Raw genomic sequence first — 15,315 nt, forward strand, 5'->3', positions numbered from 1 at the left:
GAGAGTACCAGTACCGTGATTGAGAGCACAGCAGGCTCAGGCTACTTATCTCCTCCAGCTCAGGACAGATGCCGCTCTGCTTCCGAGGAGCTTGGAAGACACTGAGCCCTTCAATGGCCTTTTGCACAATCGTTGCTGCAGATTCCAGCAGCGCTCACTTGAATGGCCCCTGACTGCAGGGGTCTGAGAGAGCTTGCCTTGAGTCATGCTGTGATCAACAGGACAAGGTCTAGACAGACCCTGCACTGTTGAGCAGCTGTGCATCGGCTATTAGCCTTAAAGTGTTAAGGCCCCCCCACCCCCTTCCTCCATTAGGCGTGTCAAATGGGTTGGGACTGCCAGTCAGTAATCCTGTCCCATTTAGGGAAATGCACTGGCCGTACTAAAGTGTGTGGCAGCTTCACACAATCCTCTACCTTCCCCAAAGCCGTTTTTTTCATCACTAGGAGCAGGGAAACAGTACCACCAATAAAAACATCGAGCCATATTACAATTTGCCAATTAAAATTAATGGTTGGGAGACTAAAGTTCTGCCAAGTACGAATCTAATCTCATCACAGGGAATCCCAGCCCATAGCAGTCAAAGAAAACGGGGAAGGAGGCACCACAAAAAAGAAACTAAAAACCTTCCGATAATTCATTCCCCACCAGCAGCCTGCCCACATGTGGTGGTGATGGCAGGAGTTCCACCATTGAGAGATAGACAGATCAGGCCTCATGGGGATCTGTAGAATGAGTGTCTAAATATGGATGGGAAAGTTCAGGTACTATCCAGTATCAAAAGCCAACAACATTCTTCTTACCTGTCGAGTAAGGAGGATTGGTAGGGGAACGAAAGACAGCCCAGGTGGCTGCGTTATCATCTACTTCAGGAACCCTGCTGTGGCTCACCAATTGTTATTCGGTTTTCATTTTTATCAGGCAAGAGGGCACTGACTTAGTACTCCATTATCTGGTGTATTTTTATATGACCCTGTCGGCCTTAGATGGAGTAAAAGTTTAATCCTGAATGACAATTATTCACTCACCGCTGCACTTTGCACCTTCGGCCTTCATTGGGTGGTCTCCAGTTTAACGTGCCAGTAAATAACAGGTTTGGACCATGTTGACTGACTTAATGAATCCACACTGCAGTGGTGAGAAATGTTCTTTTGGTACTGGATCAGATGGCAGCCCCAGCAGGAGCAGAAGGGTCCCACCCCAGTGTTGGCGTCTGAAAAGGATACTCTGTGTACAGCTATCTCTTAACCATCACGAGGGGCGGACACCACCAAGTCTACAACCTGAGAATCAGGAATTGTCCCGTGGCATAAACAGGGAGTGCGCAGTGGGTGATCTCAAGACACCCCTAGAGGCGTCATATCATCATGTAACCTTTCCAGGGAACAGTGCCCGGAAACCTTTCCACCCCTGCTACTGACTGTGTCCAAACGAGTAAAATGAGGCGTGTGAAATGGGCTGGGGCTGCCAGTCAATAATCCAGTCCCATTTAGGGAAATGCACTGGCCGTACTAAAGTGTGCGGCAGCCTCACACAATCCTCTACCTTCCCCAAAGCTGTTTTTTTTTCCAATCACTAATCGCTGCCTTTGTATGATAACATGATTGATCTGAATACTGGCTCCAGGGGTGTAAACTTAGCCATTCCCATAGAGTAATGAACAGCAGGGAACGCTGCAGCACTCCAGGAATGAGCTCCAGGACAACTGGCAAATGGATTTGGTTGAGGGTAATTTAATATAAACATAGAAGGAAGGTGGAGGGATTACTGTATAGAAGTGAGGTGACAGGTAAAGTTAGGATTGCCACCTTTTCCACATAAAAATACCAGATATTTGTGGAGTTCGGAAATCATGAATGGGCTTTGAAATTGTATTTTAACACAAATTTGTGTACAGTCAAAAATCCTGTGCATTTCTTGTTAACTTTAATAATCGTTCATACATACATATATATATATATGTCTGTTTGCTTGCCGACCTGTGTGTGTCTATTTTTGTATGAGAGAAAGAGGGAGAGAATCAGGACACACTCAGGAGATATTTTATAGGGAATGGATGGAATGCTTTTTTGTTCATCTCAGCTTGTTTCGCTCTCAGTGTGTGTGCCCGCTTGAGAATATATAGTATGGTGCCAAACAACAACAAATAACATATGGCATTAAGAAGCAGCAAATATGACAAAACAAGGAAATGTTAACATATCATCCTGTTTGGCTTTTATTTTGTGTAACGAGTTAACCTGATTTGTTTACATAAACGCATTTCTCATGCGTTTTGATATGTGCTGCAACTGGTACAGAAGTCATTATGGATCATCATATCTTGCCCTTAGCTCCGCCCCTAGCCCCGCCCATTTGCCACACCTCTAACTTATTTCAATGAGTACCTGCACTTATTTTTTCCCATTAAAGCACTGCGCAGAAACCAAGGCAGGGAAAGAAGAAGAAGCGAGCAGAGCCCTGCGCAACCACCCTGCCAGCACATAGACAGCCTCCCACCTCTGTGCCCCGGAGGCAAGGAACATGCCTAAGGACATGGTACACGTACGAAACCCACCACCCCCAACCTGAGCAAGGAAGCGGACCAGTCCAAACACAGACAGGGACAACAAAACTCCAAGCCACCCCAACATAAAGGGCAACTACCCACAAGGGACAAGAGCAAGACATAGCCAGATGACCATTAATCAGAGGATAGCAATGGAAGGAAGGGAGGGGAGGGAGGACAGGGATAGAAAGCAATCCCCCCCAAACCTGGAGTAGCCAGAGCAGCAGGGCACCAAAACATCGGGACCCCATCCTCCAAAGAACCAAAGGAGGAATGAACCGCCCCCAGATGGAGCCACCCGTCAAGAACAAAGAAGGCACTCGCACCCGGAGGCAAGTACCGAAGACCAACCTAAGGGTCCTTGCAGAACAGGGGAGGAAGGGCTGGCCGTGAAGAAATCTGCGGCTAGAATAGTCTCTACCAGATATATCGTTACCGAAGGTAAGTAACTCGTACATCTGAAAGAGACTACTAGCCGCAGATTCCTTCAAGTAGAATAGATACCCTAGCAATACCCCCTTGGAAGGAGGGTCTGCGAAAGGACCCCACCAGCCAATACAGAACAGATGGCCCCACAGGGAACCAGATCTGTCGACCAGGTAGAACCTCGTCCCTGCCAGGCAAGGGGAACCCCCCAAGCAGACCCCCACCGACCACAAAGGATGTAGGAGGGAGAAGAAGGCTGAAGAGGAACCAAGGGCAAGGTCGGAGAGGCCGAAGCACCCCACTGCCTCCTAAGGTAACACAGGTTCCGCCCAATGCCAAGACAGGAAGGGAGGAAAAAGAAAAAGAAGCCTAGAAGACCCAAGGAAGCGAGGGAAAAGAAGGCAAACCCACTCCAGGTGGAGAACAACATGCCAGCCAGAACATCGCTGGCAGTCAAAAGCCCCCAAAAGCAAGAAGAACAGCCTGAGACGACAGGAAGGCAGAGTAGGCGGGCCTGGCAAGGGAGAACATAGGATCATCCCAGACCTCAGGGCAGGAGCAGGGAGAGGAGTAGATGCTGGGCACACCACTACGAGTGGCCGCGCACACGACCTCAAGGAGCAAAAGCAACCTACACAAACGCCATGGAGAACAGGCCCCCGAAGGCGACCAGAAGCCTCCAGCAGAGCGCAAGCCATATGACAGCTACCACTACCCCACCTGGGGTACGAGAAGTCCCAAAATAGGGGAACCCTCTTTGGAAGAACTTCCACAGCAGAGGAAACAAGCATTTGCAATGCATTAGGTCTCGCATTAGGAAAGTTTGAGCTATTGGTATTGTAAATGGCAAAGTTTTTATTTATGTTTCTTTTTTTTTTAAATAGCTAAATTAATAGCTTCGTCATTTACAATGCCAATAGTTATAACTTTCGCAAATGTGATACCTATAGCATTTGTAATGCAATATGTTTTGTATTTACAAACCGCGAGAGGACAAAAAAAAGCTCCGGACCACCGCCTCCTCCCAGGCCTTCAAAAGGGACCTCAAAGTTCTCCTCCTCCAGAGACACCTCCAAAAGTAATTCACGTCCTCTTGCTATTTGTGAGGAAGACTTCCCACTACTGATAATTCCTACTTTCCATGACCATGGAAGTGCCTTCCCAGTGTATGCCTGTGGTTGGAGGGTCTGCCTTTTTGCAGTATTTTCCATGTACTGGTGTTCGGTGCCCTTTTGTAACATGCACACACCACTCTGCCCTTGCAACACACGGCTGTTACCTCTCACATGTTTTTGCCTTTGATACTTGCACAAGTGCCACCTTGCCCATGTAACGCTTGTTCCTGAGCCTGAGTGTCTAGCACTTATTGCAGGACTATACCTCTAATTATACTCTGTTTTCTCTTATAACTGCACACTTGTCACTTTCATTTCCTCTTGTGCACTTTTGACTACCTCATGTATTTTGGTTGCTCACAATTTTTACTCAAGTATTTTGTTTGCTCACGATTGTCACTATTACCTTTACTACCCATGTATTCTGGTTGCTCACAATTTTTACTCAAGTATTTTGTTTGCTCACGATTGTCACTATTACCTTTACTACCTCAAGAATTTTTGGTTGCTCATAGTTTTTACTACCTCATGTATTTTGTTTGCTCACAATTGTCACTATTACCTTATGTAAGTAACGTATGTTTTTGCAACCTGTTCTTTTGTAATGTTTCTCATTATGTTTCATTTCTGTTCCTAATGTGAAGCGCTCTGACGCCTTCGGGTAAAGTCCGCGCTATATAAAAATGCATAAATACATAAATAAATAAATACCGCCTTCGGGTAAAGTCCGCCCTATATAAAAATGCATAAATACATAAATAAATAAATACCGCCTTCGGGTAAAGTCTGCGCTATATAAAAATGCATAAATAAAAAAATAAATAAATACCGCAAATCAAACATCCTCGTCACTCTGCCGGCCTGCGACCAGGAAGTCAGGCAGGCCGGCGCGACAACCGGAAACAGGAAGTAGGAGGGCGGGAGCCTACCCCGCCTCCCACGGAAGAGCCGCGATTGTTTGGAGCACCGGAGCAGGCAGGAGCCTACCCTGCGCCCCGGTGCCGAAGGAGGGAAGAAGAGTCCTGCTGCCGGGCCCTGCAGCTGAGGAGAGCCGCCGCACGAAGGAAGCCGGTGAGTGGGTTGCTGAGCTGCGGGGGGAGCATGTGTGTGTGCGCGCGCGTGCGGGGGGGAGGGGGCGGGCTGTGTATGTGTGTGTGCGTGCGTGTGTGTGTGTATGTGTCTTGGAGTGACTGTGTGACTGTGGGGGAGGGGGTGTGTGGGGGAGCGAGTGTCTGTCTGCGCGCGCATGTGTATGGCGCGGGACGCGACGTGCGCGTTCGCGCACACGGATCCAGGACGATTCCAGGAGAAAAAGCTCGTACACCCTCTTGTCCTCCTTCCCGCCAGACTGATCGCTATACGTCTCCAGCTGGACACATGCATCCTTGCAGGATGCATTGCCAGCGAGACCCAAAAAGGGCAAACTGGTCAATAAGGTTTGGACCCTGTAGAAGCCCTGATTGAAGAAAGACTTGGTGGAGCCCTGAGGATGGCGGAAGTGAACACAAGGAATTTTCCCAGGAATTGTATTAAAAGTGGAACACATACATTTTTTCCTCATCCAGATCCCTGGGACAGGATGCAGATGTTTGCCCACAAAGGCTGCTCACTTTGTTTGTCCCATCATGTAAAGGTATTTGACCTCAAGTACTCCTACTCGGCTACAGGTTCCAGCCTTGCCCCGCTAGGAGATTTGGCGAATCAAAAAAGTGCCTAAGAATTAAGGCAAAACCTGGGACCTGGGTAAGGCAGAAATGTATTTTCAGCAGCAAATGAACCTCTGTGACTATCAAATCCATGTTTGTCTTGCTCAGAACTTTTGTCAGGAAGAACAACGGCTTCAACACGAGTGCTACTATACCATATCCGAGTTTGAGGGACCCAGGTTGGCTTTAGCTTTAGACCTCTCTCGCTGGAAGATGTTCAGCCTCAAAAAGTAGAATAAGTCTCAAGGCAAAAACTTTCGCCAAGGTGATCCTCTTCTCAGTCGACTTGAAACTGCCCCTAGTTCCTGTCAACCGCTAACTGCTTTGCTTTTTTAGGCTATTTTACCCAAAAAAAAGTGGGGAAAAATTCATATCTTTGCTTCCCCTTATCTGATGTTGAGCATTTTGTGTGGGTATTAATTTTATTTATTTTTTTGCCTGCTAAATTTTTTCTATTTTCCTACTTGGTTCTAGAACTTTATTGTGTTCTTTTCTTTACTTGAAAATTGTTGCCACTCCTTACTGTGCTGCGAGCTAACTAAGGTGTGTCTATTAAGTTGGAAAGAGCACCGCCTTCCCAAACTAATCACCCACTTCTTACATTAAGTGTAATGCACAAATGGAAACTGCAAGACCCTGAATGCACAACGATGCCTGTTAAAACCAGGACTGGATGTAGATGCCTAATTTGTCTTTGGGGCTCTTAGCAGTTGAGTTCTGCTGGGGCACAGGCTCCAGTGTCTGCTGGTTCCTCTCCACTTGAAAAAATGCCCCTATTTTGTAATTTTGTATTCCAGGAGTAATCACAGTACTACAAGTCAGTGAGTAAATAGCATATAACGTAGATGGGATGAGCTACTCGCTTCTGACAGGGAAACTGGAGTTACTAGTGCCCTTAGCTCTGACATGGGGCAGCTTGAGATTTTCACACCTGAAATGGGCAGTGTGAGTTGCCCACACCTGACATAGGTAACTTGAGTTCCTGGGCGGGACAGGGGTCAGTTTGAGTTAGTCGCTCCCAATAAGGGGCAACTAGAATTTCTTGTGCCTCTTTTCTGGCTAAGGGGAAACTTGGGCTAATCGCATCCGACATGGGCACCTTGAATTCTAGGGTCAGACATAGCACAACTTGAGTTTAGATCTGGGGCCTGACATAGCACCACGTATTTAGCACAACATGAGTTCTGGGGCCTGACATAGCACAACTTACTTATTACAACTTGAGTTCTGGGGCCTGACATAGCACCACTTGAGTTCTGGGGCCTGACATAGCACCACTTGAGTTCTGGGGTCGGACACGAGGCAGCCTGAATTCCTGGCCCGCACTGCGTCGAGCAGGGACGGGGAGCCAGCCCTCATCCCTCCCGTCTGTCCGGTGACGTGCTTAACCTTGAGCCCGTGGAGGGGGGCAGAGCCGAGTATAAATATTCAAGGGGAGCTCTCTTCTGCAGGGTGTGAAGCGATATCCTGACTGATAATAATGCGCGGCTATTGGATCCTGCCGCGCAGGCACGGACGCGTCACCCCTCTGAATGCAAATGCGCCCTCCGTCCCGGCGGGGGAGAAGGCGGGGGGCTGGCGTGTAAAGGTTGCCTGATTAGAGCTCATAGACACCAGTGGGGGGCCGGGGGCACGCGGGGGCGGCTCCAAAGTTCCCGGTAAACTCTGAGATGAACCAGGTTGGGCACGGATTATGAGTTCCCCATTGTAACCTAACGTTAACATTTGTGGGACAGATTTGGGTCGAGTGCCCTCCTTGTTTGTTTCACAATAAACTCAGAAACTCTGTCAGACTACGAGCCCACCACCTCTCCCCGCTATACCAGGAGGCGAGGGGCCGCGTTGAACTACAAACGTTACGTTGGTTACGTCATTTTGTAGTTCAAAGCGGCCCGCCTCTCATCGGCCGCGAATGAAAAAGAGAAGCAGTGCTGGTGACGCGGGGCTCCCATGCCCGAGGGAGAGCCCCGCGGAGGCTGCAAGACTTTAGAATGACGGTAAGTGGGGCCTGGGGGGAGGGGCGCTTGTATGTATGTGGCGGCCGGGGGAGGGGAGGGGGGGGGCTCTTCTATGTATGCGGCGGCGGCCGGGGGAGGGGGGGGGGGCTCTTCTATGTATGCGGCGGCGGTCGGGGGAGGGAGGGGGGCTCTTCTATGTATGCGGCGGCCGGGGGAGAGCTCTTCTATGTATGCGGCGGCAGCGTGGGGGGGGGGGTTCAGCGCTTCGATGTATGCGGCGGCGGGGGGGGGTGGGGCTCTGTATGTGTAGGTGCGCTCCTGTGTGTGTGCGGCGGGGGGTGCCGGTGAGTGCAGGGAAGTAGGGGGGGTGCGCGCGTGTGTGTGCCTTCCTGCATGTGTGTGTTCAGGGGACGTGCACGGGAGTATGGGAGGGCATGTGTACGGCGCGGGACGCGACGTGCGCGTTCGCGCACACGAATCCAGGACGAATCCAGGAGAAAAAGCTCGTACACCCTCTTGTCCTCCTTCCCCCCAGACTGATCGCTATACGTCTCCAGCTGGACACGTGCATCCTTGCAGGATGCATTGCCAGCGAGACCCAAAAACAAAAGAGCCACGGGGAAAAAAAAACCTGCGAAAAGCTTGACAAGCAGCCCAAGAAAGCAGAAGGCCTAATCTCAGGGCCAAGTCTGCGCAACAATTCCAACACACACACATAATCAACAAAAGGGCCGTCAAGCAGCCAACAATGCCAAAGTCCTTAGGAAGGACGCAGATGGCCAGAAAACACACTCCACAGCCAGAACAACCGGCCTAATAAGGCCCAGAATCAACCAGACTCATGAGTCAATGAGGAGGGGACGGAGGAGGAGGAGGATAAGGCGGAGGAGGAGGACGGAGCCCTGCCAAGAGCCTCTGGATGGCAGAGTCGGCTGGGGCATGGAACAACAGGCTGCCATCAAACGGAAGGTCAATGAGTCGCTCCCAAATATTCTCAGGGAATACTCCATCCCGAAACCAAGCATGGCGACGGAGAGCGACCGAGGAAGCCATGGCCCGGCCTAGCACCTCTGAGATGTCCTGAGCGGAGCGGAGAATAAACGTTGCAAGCTTCCAGCCATCCAACGCATGATGCCGTAAGTCCACTTGAACACCCTCCTGGGACGCTGCGGATCCCAGAGACTCAGCCGAGTCCCACAAACAGGAGGAGGCCCGAGTCAGCACGCACAAGGTGTTCAGGGCCCGCAGGGCAGCGCTGTTCGAGGCGAACATGTTGCACCCCCAAGAGTCCAGCCAGCAGGCCTCTCGGGATGGCGTAGTCAACAGCGCCGGCAGGGAGGGAAAAGCAGTCTGCAAAAGAGGACTGGAGGCAGAGGGGTGGAGGGAAAGGCACGCCGGGTCACGCGGCACCAGGAGGTGCCGGTGCAGAAGATGTTGAGGGACTGGGTCTTCTAAGGCAGGACGCCTCCAAGCCCCCGTCAAGGAAGAAAGGAGGGAACCTTCAAAGGGAAGTAAGATTTCCCTCCCACCAGAGCCCTGGTGGAGGACCTCCAATAGATGGTCCGCTGGAAAGTGAGCCACCGGGTCACCCATACGCAGGATACCCACAGCCGTGGACACCGCATGAGCGAAGGCCGCACCCGCCTCCATAGGGCCCCGCGGCGGGGAAAGCAGCTCCTCCGTGGGCGACAGCTGCAAACTAAGGCAGCAGTCCCCGAGGCAAAGCGGGACGGGCAAGGGCCAGACCTGGAAGTAAGAAGGAGCCGAAGAATGAGGGACCTGCCGCTCTTCCGACGAACACCTCTGCCTCAGGAAGGGCGGAGAGCCGCCCTTCGACACCAGTGAAAAAGACACCACACAGCGACCAGTCTCTGGGGAGGATGAAACCAATATACAGCCTGCCTCCGGAGAAGAAGGAGCGTCCGAAGACGAATCCGCGGTACGACCCCTGCGCGGAGCCGTAGAGTCCGCTGACTGAGGCAGGTTGTCGGCACCATCCAGCGTCGCCGGACAAGGTTCCTCCAAGTCACCCTGCACCGAAGACCAGAGTGGAGCTGGAGTCGTACCGACCCAACCCCCGCCGAGGTAGCCACCTGCGTGGGGGAACGAGACGGGCCTAGGACGTGACACAAAGCCCTCTGCCAGCCGCAGCCCAGAATGAGGCGGAGATCGCTCGGCAACCCTATGGGGGGGTGCCAGGGAAGATCCAACCTCCGACTCACTCTCCGCCGAGGCAGGCCCCTGTGGGGAGGGACGAGAGCGGCCCGGAGAGGGACAAGGGGTCCTCACCCGGCACGGAACGAGGAGGGTTTACCGACCCCTGTGGCTCTGCACGGTCCAGCTGCTGCTGGCCCCGTAGCAGCGTCACCTCGGCCTTAGACAGGACCACCTTGTCAAAGGACCGAGAGGGGCTCGGGGATGCCGCCCGAGCCCCGGCGACCTCCCGCAACACCACAGGGACTCCCCGCAGGAGTTTGTGGCGAGGCAGTGATGCCGTGGCCTGAAGGAGGCACCCCAGAGGAGCCGCACCCCAACAGCACCACATCCTACAGGCCTGGATCTGAACCAGTCGGCGCCGGTGCCGGAGCCACCGGCGGCGCCGCGGAGAGCCCTGTGCAAGGCGAGGGGTCCGCCGACACCCCAGGAGGGGGAGACGCCAGCGAGGCCTGCAAAGCCACCGAGTATGTCTCCATCTGGACTCTCGACGCCCCAACACTGGGAAACGGTGGATAGGACGACACGCAGGGCCGCATCACCCGTGGAGAGTCTACATCCCCAGCAGGCCAGAAACCAGCCCTATAGGACAAACTGCGACACTTACCCAATGGGTAGCGACGCTCACATGTCATCGGAGAAGGGCGTGGACGACGACCATGTCAGTACCTGAAGCCGTCCGCCAAAGCAGACCGAGGGGAAGATGTCGACCTGGAGAGAGACACCGAGAGAAGTTTCATGCAGCGCTCTCGCCGCGACTTCGGCTTCAACTGTTGACAGGCCTCACAGTCAGTGGTGCCCTGATCCTCCCCAAACACCACATACAAATGAGGTGCGGGTCCGTTGCCGACATAAGACGCCCAAAAAACGTACACATTTTGAAGTCCGAAGGCATTCGCACACTGTTCCAACAAAAGAAATGGAGAAAAAAGGGCCCGAAAAAGGCCCGTAGCAAGGACTGGATCCAAGTTGACGCAGAAAAAACTGACGTAGGCGCGCTGGGGCGGGTCTTATGTGACCTCGCTGACGTCACATGCATGGACGGCGCCTGGGCGGAGTCGTGTGATGTCGTCCCGCCCCCGGCGCGCAGGGATGCTGTGTAAAAAAAAATTCCGGATCCAGTCTCACGCCTGGGAGTAATTCTACGTGAAGGAATCTGCGGCGAGTTGCCCTATGTATACAACCAGAGCACAGATTAAAATCCTAATACTGTATATCAGGAATGGAACAAGCTAGAAAATATATTAAGCTGTTTTTAACAGTAATTAAAAATCCAATTCGAAGGTGAACTAAAACAAATTCAATATATATGAAATAAAAGTACATTTTAGAAAGTTATCTTTTCCCGGTCTGAAGTTTCTGGGGGCTAATTTACATTTGTTCTCCATCTTCTCCTAGACAGTGATTAGCATTTGAATAGATGTGAAAGTATCTTAACATTCTTCCCAGAAGCTATACAAAAGGTTGCTGTGATCGACAGATAAGACTTGAATGCGCAGGGATGACTCCTTTAAGCTTAGCAGAAGGGTAGTGGCTGCAAGCACCCTTTCTGACATTAAAGTGCCAAATCCTGCTTCAGTGTCAAATCCTGGGAACACAAATAACACTTGGAGTACACTTGAAAGGGAGGGTACAGGATGACAAGACAATTCTTGTGGCTCCAATGTCTGGTTGCTGAAGAATCTTACTTTTGTCTTACCAGACATGTCTCTCTGCATTTTATGAGTACAGCGGCTGCTTCAAACTGATAGTGCTAGATGTGGAAACACACCCTAGAATTATCAAAGTAAGTTCGTAAGCATGCGCACACACACACACACACACGCGTACACACACCCACCGCCTTTTGAGGACTAGCTTATTGTGGTTGAAGACTTTTGCCATCTTGAAAATGCCCAAAGTTCAAGTTCAAGTTCATGTATTTATAAAGCGCACTACTCACCCAGAGGGTCTCAAGGCGCTGGAGGGAGGGGTTTACTTTTTATCGAATAGCCATGTTTTCAGTTCTTTTCTGAAGGAGATGTGATTCTGAGTAAGGCGGAGGTGGGTGGGGAGTGAGTTCCAGGTCTTGGCAGCCAGGAAGGAGAAGGATCTGCCACCCATGGTGGTTTTTCGGATGCGCGGGACTGCGGCGAGGGCTTGATTGGATGATCTTAGTTGGCGGGTGGGATAGTAGAAGGACAGTCGGGTGTTGAGGCATTCGGGTCCTAGATTATAAAGGGCCTTGTGTGCGTGGGTAAGAAGGCGGAAAGTAATTCTTTTGTTGACGGGAAGCCAGTGGAGGTTTTTTAAGTGACCGGTGATGTGCTCTTGGCGCGGGATGTCTAATATGAGTCTCGCTGATGCGTTTTGGATGCGCTGGAGTTTTTTCTGCAATTTTGTTGTAATTCCGGCGTAGAGTGTGTTGCCATAGTCCAGTCGACTCGTGACCAGTGCATGGGTGACAGTCTTTCTTGTTTCGAGGGGGATCCAGCGGAAGATCTTTTTGAGAATGCGAAGGACGTTGAAGCAGGAGGACGATACGGCGTTGACTTGTCTGGACATTGAGAGGGAGGAGTCTAGAATGAAGCCAGGGTTACGTGCATGGTCCGTGGGTGTGGGCGCAGATCCCAAAGTGGATAGGGTTGGCCACTGGATCTTTTACCTCATTTGCTAGGGCATGCCCAGGAGAGACACCACACCCACAAACTTGTGCCAGACATAAATGTGGCATCTCCAGGCACCCACTTCAATACACTCCTAGACCTGAGGAAGAACAGAAGAGGACTCGACCTGCTATCTGTGACCTGAGAGGACTAAACTTGCTCCCTTTAGTATCCAGGACAAGTAAGTGGACTCCAAGGGCCCTAAGGCTGACATCCTGTTCAAACTACAGTGATGCAACAAGTTACAGGGGACTTACTGCAGCAATCCCACCTGATGAGTCGCAACTAGACTTGGCCTGAACACTGCTGTTGTCCTCTACCTGACAGCCTGTGAGCCTTTAATTGCCTGCCATGATGTCCTGGGGGACTTTAGAAATGTACTCCTCTGGTGGATTGGGACTTTAAGGACTAAGTCAGAATGTAAAATCGGACCAGGACGAACCTGGTTTGTGCATCCAATCTGCACTCCATCTCGGTTAGTGTCAAATTCTCCCGAGGTCCCAGTCTACCATGACCACTGACTATCATTGGCACTTTGTGCTTCTTGGTGCTATTACAACTTAAAACTTTAAACATCCATATATTGAGATCCCCTTACTAGATTTCTGTCATTTGACTGTTGTTTTGTTTATTACATTTCACTCTATGTTTCAAATTTGCTTTGGGATTTTTATTCTTTTGGATTTTAACCATATAACTGTTTTCGTACTGCATAAATACTTTAAACATTGCCCTTTGTTAATCATGCCTGCTCTCTGCCTTAGCAACCGGGAAGGTGAGCTCAAGTTAATTTAGCAATTTGGAGGGGGATTCATGCTAACAAGGGCTGTGATTATTTCTTAAGGTGGATAATCACCCACCCTAATTAATAATCCAATTTTTACAGGCAGGTACAAATAATCACATTTTTACAGGCAGGTACAAAGAACCAATGTATCTGGTTAGAATACCCTGAACGGTGGCCTTACTGAAATGCTTTGCAATTAACAGATGGTGAAGTAGTCCTAAAACCCACTTTTCAGTAACAGCATACCGCACAAGTGGAGAATGGGAAAGAGACAAGACGAGAGTAAAAAAAAAATTGAAACATTTCTTGAAATTTTGTACTGCTTTCGATAGAGCCTTTCTTTAATGTCAGAGACACTAATATAGCTGTGGAACTGAAGATCACTTTCAACAGTGTCACTATGATGCAAAAAGGGGAACAACTGGTGAACCACACTTCACGTGTTCTGCCTGATATAAATATATATAAAGCTGGGGGTGAAACACAAATGCAGGAAGGGACACTCACACATACGAAACTCCAAAAGTGTTTTATATTTCTCTTTGAGAAGCTTTTTGGATCCAGCCTGCAAGCACACACAATGTTAGACCAGATGGGAAGAAGGAAAATTGAAAGTATGGATGAACTAGCACATTCAAATGGAGGAATACTGCCCTTGTAACTAAGTTCTGATGAAATTCACTTTATAGCAAAACATGGGATGCCTACACTTTAGAAAGGTGAGTCATCCACACAAAGGTCATTTAAGCTGGGCATGTGTTTCATCAGAAATAGAACTCTGTCTGCTTTAAAAATATTTTGGATTAAAAAGAGGAAGGAGAAGAAGGAAGGTCAAGGAAAGTGAGATGGAGCAAAAAGCAGATGGAGGAAGATTAAAAAAAAATTAAGAAGAGTAGTGGAGGGAATAGGAGAAGCCGAAAAAAAATAGTTGTATTAGGGGATTGCATAAAGTAAGTACCTTAAATCGTCCATGCAACTATTTATATAACTATCCTTTGGAAGTAAAAACCACTTACAACTGTGCACATTTAACATATGACAGCATAACCAAATAATATTTCCAGGCAGGAATACAAAAATAGGGGGGGGGGGGGGGGTTGGAATCATTTGCAGACAACAGAATAGTGCTGCCCCTACTGAGTCCGCGTAACATTCAAAGGCCATGCAGATAGCAAACATTATCCTGTATGAAATTACATAGATCCCTGCCTTTGTTTACCAGTTTTCAGCACAACCAAGTGTGAGGCGTCATCTCGGATGTAGGACACAGCTGCAATGTCATGGATAGGAACCCTGAGAATGATATCTTCCCCTTCTCGCCACACAAGTTTGACGTTGTATGCAGAAAGACTGATCACTGCATCGTGCTCTTGGGTCAACTGTCCAGGAAGCTGGTGTGCCCGCTGGGAAAAAACACATTATTTCTTATTGTAATATTTCAATACTCAAATAGCATTTCCGTGGCACGCCAAAATTACCTAAATTATGATCGTTTTAAAGAAGGCTCCTTTGTACCAATTGTATAAAAAGGAAACAGTTGAAAAACACTTCTTTACTGATACTTTGACACTTTACTGTATTTTTTAAGATTCAGTATTTCTGATATAGAGCATTAAGCATATATACAAACAATTTGTGAGGAAGTGGAGTAGTAGTTGAAATGCAATGTACTTGAGGCAAAATAGGTATTTGCTAAATCCTATTACATTATATAAGGCAATGCAGCTAAAACTTTTCATACAAATTCTGAGCCCCAGGTTGATTACGAGAAATAACTCAAACATTTGTCTACTAGGACTAGACAACTGACTATAATGCTGCTTTATCTTAAGAAATCAGAGACTTTTTTTCAATGAAAGATGGTATACAAGATCTAATGCAATAATCTTACATGCATGGTATAATTTCAGACCTCA

The 15,315-nt window shown here is 49.4% G+C and overlaps 1 protein-coding gene across 2 annotated transcripts in view; it reads right to left on the reverse strand.

The window, feature by feature from the left end:
* Positions 1 to 15,315, reverse strand: part of CCM2 (CCM2 scaffold protein) — a 349,754-nt gene that overhangs the window by 77,315 nt on the left and 257,124 nt on the right. For both annotated transcript variants that reach the window (XM_078662564.1, XM_078662563.1), the window contains one exon: positions 14,619 to 14,802. In XM_078662564.1, coding sequence (XP_078518690.1) covers positions 14,619 to 14,802 — 184 coding nt within the window. The remainder of the gene's footprint in view (positions 1 to 14,618; positions 14,803 to 15,315) is intronic.

The sequence above is a fragment of the Lissotriton helveticus genome, chromosome 10, assembly GCF_964261635.1.
Source record: "Lissotriton helveticus chromosome 10, aLisHel1.1, whole genome shotgun sequence".
Classification (NCBI taxonomy): domain Eukaryota; kingdom Metazoa; phylum Chordata; class Amphibia; order Caudata; family Salamandridae; genus Lissotriton; species Lissotriton helveticus.